The sequence below is a fragment of the Oncorhynchus clarkii genome, chromosome 17 (assembly GCF_045791955.1).
Source record: "Oncorhynchus clarkii lewisi isolate Uvic-CL-2024 chromosome 17, UVic_Ocla_1.0, whole genome shotgun sequence".
In the NCBI taxonomy this organism is placed as follows: domain Eukaryota; kingdom Metazoa; phylum Chordata; class Actinopteri; order Salmoniformes; family Salmonidae; genus Oncorhynchus; species Oncorhynchus clarkii.
In genome coordinates, this window is record NC_092163.1 from 37,409,531 (window position 1) to 37,415,230 (window position 5,700).

Here is a 5,700-nt window from a genome sequence, read left to right on the forward strand (position 1 = left end):
AAATATCTGTTCTTCATCATCTCACCCTGTTTGAGAGAGCGTGTGGGGGTAGAGGGCCACCCTGGTGAAGCTCTCGTTCTGCAGACTCTTGGGGACCAGTGAGGAGGAGATGAACTGGCTGCTGTCGTCGTTGTCCTGGTCCTGGCTCAGTGAATCGCCGCTACAGCCCGACGAGGACTCTCCATTGGGGAGGACAGGCAGCTTGGAGTGCTCGTGCAGTGAGGGGTTGGAGGCTCCATCCGCTAAGGGCTGATGTTGGGATGTGACGTTAAAGGGCCAGTTCACCTCAAAGTCAAAGTTTGCCAGATGTTTCAGCAGAATATGTAGTGGACATTTTTTTTTTTTTACCACACTCCTGGATGCTCCTCACCTCCGTTTCATCAACAAAACAAACACAATAACAAAGTCTTTGGTCCGAACAGTGGCACTGTTACACCTAATGCAGATTAGATCTTTAAAGGGGTAGTTCAGCCATAGACTGCTTTTATTAAAGGGTACAGAACATATATCTAAATATGTTTTTGTGCTGAACTATCAGAATAAAGGCAAAGTTACATTGCAATTAGTGTTCCAATTTGGATAGATTTGGTTACATTTTTATTTATTTATTTTTTATTTTACCTTTATTTAACCAGGTAGGCAAGTTGAGAACAAGTTCTCATTTACAATTGCGACCTGGCCAAGATAAAGCAAAGCAGTTCGACAGATACAACGACACAGAGTTACACATGGAGTAAAACAAACATACAGTCAATAATACAGTATAAACAAGTCTATATACAATGTGAGCAAATGAGGTGAGAAGGGAGGTAAAGGCAAAAAAGGCCATGGTGGCAAGGTAAATACAATATAGCAAGTAAAACACTGGAATGGTAGTTTTGCAATGGAAGAATGTGCAAAGTAGAAATAAAAATAATGGGGTGCAAAGGAGCAAAATAAATAAATAAATAAAATACAGTTGGGAAAGAGGTAGTTGTTTGGGCTATGTACAGGTGCAGTAATCTGTGAGCTGCTCTGACAGTTGGTGCTTAAAGCTAGTGAGGGAGATAAGTGTTTCCAGTTTCAGAGATTTTTGTAGCTCGTTCCAGTCATTGGCAGCAGAGAACTGGAAAGAGAGGCGGCCAAAGAAAGAATTGGTTTTGGGGGTGACTAGAGAGATATACCTGCTGGAGCGTGTGCTACAGGTGGGAGATGCTCTGGTGACCAGCGAGCTGAGATAAGGGGGGACTTTACCTAGCAGGGTCTTGTAGATGACATGGAGCCAGTGGGTTTGGCGACGAGTATGAAGCGAGGGCCAGCCAACGAGAGCGTACAGGTCGCAATGGTGGGTAGTATATGGGGCTTTGGTGACAAAACGGATTGCACTGTGATAGACTGCATCCAATTTGTTGAGTAGGGTATTGGAGGCTATTTTGTAAATGACATCGCCAAAGTCGAGAATTGGTAGGATGGTCAGTTTTACAAGGGTATGTTTGGCAGCATGAGTGAAGGATGCTTTGTTGCGAAATAGGAAGCCAATTCTAGATTTAACTTTGGATTGGAGATGTTTGATATGGGTCTGGAAGGAGAGTTTACAGTCTAACCAGACACCTAAGTATTTGTAGTTGTCCACGTATTCTAAGTCAGAGCCGTCCAGAGTAGTGATGTTGGACAGGCGGGTAGGTGCAGGTAGCGATCGGTTGAAGAGCATGCATTTAGTTTTACTTGTATTTAAGAGCAATTGGAGGCCACGGAAGGAGAGTTGTATGGCATTGAAGCTTGCCTGGAGGGTTGTTAACACAGTGTCCAAAGAAGGGCCGGAAGTATACAGAATGGTGTCGTCTGCGTAGAGGTGGATCAGAGACTCACCAGCAGCAAGAGCGACCTGATTGATGTATACAGAGAAGAGAGTCGGTCCAAGAATTGAACCCTGTGGCACCCCCATAGAGACTGCCAAAGGTTCGGACAACAGACCCTCCGATTTGACACACTGAACTCTATCAGAGAAGTAGTTGGTGAACCAGGCGAGGCAATCATTTGAGAAACCAAGGCTGTTGAGTCTGCCGATGAGGATGTGGGGATTGACAGAGTCGAAAGCCGTGGCCAGATCAATGAATACGGCTGCACAGTAATGTTTCTTATCGATGGCGGTTAAGATATCGTTTAGGACCTTGAGCGTGGCTGAGGTGCACCCATGACCAGCTCTGAAACCAGATTGCATAGCAGAGAAGGTATGGTGAGATTCGAAATGGTCGGTAATCTGTTTGTTGACTTGGCTTTCGAAGACCTTAGAAAGGCATGGTAGGATAGATATAGGTCTGTAGCAGTTTGGGTCAAGAGTGTCCCCCCCTTTGAAGAGGGGGATGACCGCAGCTGCTTTCCAATCTTTGGGAATCTCAGACGACACGAAAGAGAGGTTGAACAGGCTAGTAATAGGGGTGGCAACAATTTCGGCAGATAATTTTAGAAAGAAAGGGTCCAGATTGTCTAGCCCGGCTGATTTGTAGGGGTCCAGATTTTGCAGCTCTTTCAGAACATCAGCTGAATGGATTTGGGAGAAGGAGAAATGGGGAAGGCTTGGGCGAGTTGCTGTTGGGGGTGCAGTGCTGTTGACAGGGGTAGGAGTAGCCAGGTGGAAAGCATGGCCAGCAGTAGAAAAATGCTTATTGAAATTTTCAATTATGGTGGATTTATCAGTGGTGACAGTGTTTCCTATCTTCAGTGCAGTGGGCAGCTGGGAGGAGGTGTTCTTATTCTCCATGGACTTTACAATGTCCCAGAACTTTTTTGAGTTAGTGTTGCAAGAAGCAAATTTCTGCTTGAAAAAGCTAGCCTTGGCTTTTCTAACTGCCTGTGTATAATGGTTTCTAGCTTCCCTGAACAGCTGCATATCACGGGGGCTGTTCGATGCTAATGCAGAACGCCATAGGATGTTTTTGTGTTGGTTAAGGGCAGTCAGGTCTGGGGAGAACCAAGGGCTATATCTGTTCCTGGTTCTAAATTTCTTGAATGGGGCATGTTTATTTAAGATGGTTAGGAAGGCATTTTTTAAAAATATCCAGGCATCCTCTACTGACGGGATGAGGTCAATATCCTTCCAGGATACCCCGGCCAGGTCGATTAGAAAGGCCTGCTCGCTGAAGTGTTTCAGGGAGCGTTTTACAGTGATGAGAGGAGGTTGTTTGACCGCTGACCCATTACGGATGCAGGCAATGAGGCAGTGATCGCTGAGATCTTGGTTGAAGACAGCAGAGGTGTATTTAGAGGGGAAGTTGGTTAGGATGATATCTATGAGGGTGCCCGTGTTTAAGGCTTTGGGGAGGTACCTGGTAGGTTCATTGATAATTTGTGTGAGATTGAGGGCATCAAGTTTAGATTGTAGGATGGCTGGGGTGTTAAGCATGTTCCAGTTTAGGTCGCCTAGCAGCACGAGCTCTGAAGATAGATGGGGGGCAATCAGTTCACATATGGTGTCCAGAGCACAGCTGGGGGCAGAGGGTGGTCTATAGCAGGCGGCAACGGTGAGAGACTTGTTTTTAGAGAGGTGGATTTTTAAAAGTAGAAGTTCAAATTGTTTGGGTACAGACCTGGATAGTAGGACAGAACTCTGCAGGCTATCTTTGCAGTAGATTGCAACACCGCCCCCTTTGGCAGTTCTATCTTGTCTGAAAATGTTGTAGTTTGGAATTAAAATGTCTGAATTTTTGGTGGTCTTCCTAAGCCAGGATTCAGACACAGCTAGAACATCCGGGTTGGCAGAGTGTGCTAAAGCAGTGAATAGAACAAACTTAGGGAGGAGGCTTCTAATGTTAACATGCATGAAACCAAGGCTATTACGGTTACAGAAGTCGTCAAAAGAGAGCGCCTGGGGAATAGGAGTGGAGCTAGGCACTGCAGGGCCTGGATTCACCTCTACATCGCCAGAGGAACATAGGAGGAGTAGAATAAGGGTGCGGCTAAAAGCAATAAGAATTGGTCGTCTAGAACGTCTGGAACAGAGAGTAAAAGGAGGTTTCTGGGGGCGATAAAATAGCATCAAGGTATAATGTACAGACAAAGGTAAGGTAGGATGTGAATACAGTGGAGGTAAACCTAGGTATTGAGTGATGAAGAGAGAGATATTGTCTCTAAAAACATCATTGAAACCAGGAGATGTCATTGCATGTGTGGGTGGTGGAACTAATAGGTTGGATAAGGTATAGTGAGCAAGACTAGAGGCTCTACAGTGAAATAAGCCAATAAACACTAACCAGAACAGCAATGGACAAGACATATTGACATTAAGGAGAGGCATGCTTAGTTGAGTGATCAAAAGGGTCCAGTGAGTGGAGAGGTTGGTATGTGGTATGAAGGCTGTAACATAAACAGATAGATGATCTTACTCTGTATTTCTGGTTGATGGGGTACACCACCTTTGCCCGTGATGCAAAAGCAGCCACATCACTGTTCACAGGTGGCTGCTTCTTTTCCTGGTAAAGGAATAAACAAAGTGAATTGTTAGGGAAAATGTTAATGAAGTCAGGTGAATGTTAATGAAGGCCAAATCAGCTTTTCTTTACACATACTGTACACTCTTAGAAAAAAAGTTGCTATCTAGAACCTAAAAGAGTTCCTTGGCTGTCCCCCATAGGATAACCCTTTTTGGTTCCAGGTAGAACTGTTTTCCCAGAGGGTTCTACATGGAACCCAAAATAGTTCGAACTGGAACCAAAAGGGGTTATACTTAGGAACAGCTGAAGAGTGTACCTACCTTGCAATATATCTATCACACTAAGGCACTTTTATGGTGCTCAAATATTCTATATCTATAACTAAAATACAATATATTTACTTTTTCATTGGTAGTGGCACTTTGGACACCCTTCTTGCTGTTGCTGACACAGTCACTGTGGTTGTTCTCCCTATCCTGGTCGTCTCCCTCAAACAGTCTTCTGGCATCATAGCCCTGGTGGAAAGGAATGGAAGACAATATCATTTTGAATTGGGTTTATTCAAAAGGACTATACACCTCAGTTATTAAACAGTTATAAATCGTGTTAATGGTATCCTGACGCTTGCCAAATAGTGAGCTGATGACTGCAGAGTTATTGATTATTGCTGTTATTATTGCCAATGAGGTCATGCAGGTGGCTAAGCTATTTGCCTATCCAAACAACGAGTTATAACACTTACTAATACAAACCTATAATAAACACCTTTACAAACTTACTTGTCGAGTTAGAAGCATAGGCTTCAGGCAAAAGACATACAGAACGGCTGCAGCTATGATTCCTGAAAAAAACCCACATACAGTGGCCACTGTCAATAATCCTGTAAATATGTGCAGAGATTCTGCAAAGTGAACCAAGACATCATTTGAGCAATCGGGATGCCTAATCGTATCGTGGTCGTTCATTTTGGATAATTCCCGGGTGCAAAGGAAGAAAATAGACGAAAAATGCGCATTTCTTCTACGCCTGAAAGAAAGAATCAGGACAACAACTCAAACTGGTCATGGACAAAGACCGTAAACCATTAAGCTACCGAAAACAACCGTACAAGTTACTTTTAAAAAAAAACGCGTGGTGGAAAAGTAATAACTTAAGGTATGACACCGTAACTAACAAAACACTTTTTTTGTAGCGGTCAGATTCGATGTTTCACAGACGGACTATTCAACCAATCATTGAACAGATTGGATGTAACGCAAGGCATTTAGGGGTGGAGCTTGTCATTTTCTTC

At 43.9% G+C, this 5,700-nt stretch overlaps 1 protein-coding gene across 1 annotated transcript in view; it reads right to left on the reverse strand.

Annotated features, from left to right (window-relative positions):
• LOC139370759 (evC complex member EVC-like) overlaps nucleotides 1-5,626 on the reverse strand; it is a 28,426-nt gene extending 22,800 nt beyond the window's left edge. The window contains exons 1-4 of the mRNA XM_071110452.1: nucleotides 5,189-5,626; nucleotides 4,811-4,924; nucleotides 4,362-4,448; nucleotides 26-249 (exon numbers count right to left, since the gene is read on the reverse strand). Of these exons, the coding sequence (XP_070966553.1) occupies nucleotides 26-249; nucleotides 4,362-4,448; nucleotides 4,811-4,924; nucleotides 5,189-5,374 (611 nt within the window). The 5' untranslated portion in view covers nucleotides 5,375-5,626. The remainder of the gene's footprint in view (nucleotides 1-25; nucleotides 250-4,361; nucleotides 4,449-4,810; nucleotides 4,925-5,188) is intronic.
• Nucleotides 5,627-5,700: the final 74 nt, after the last annotated feature.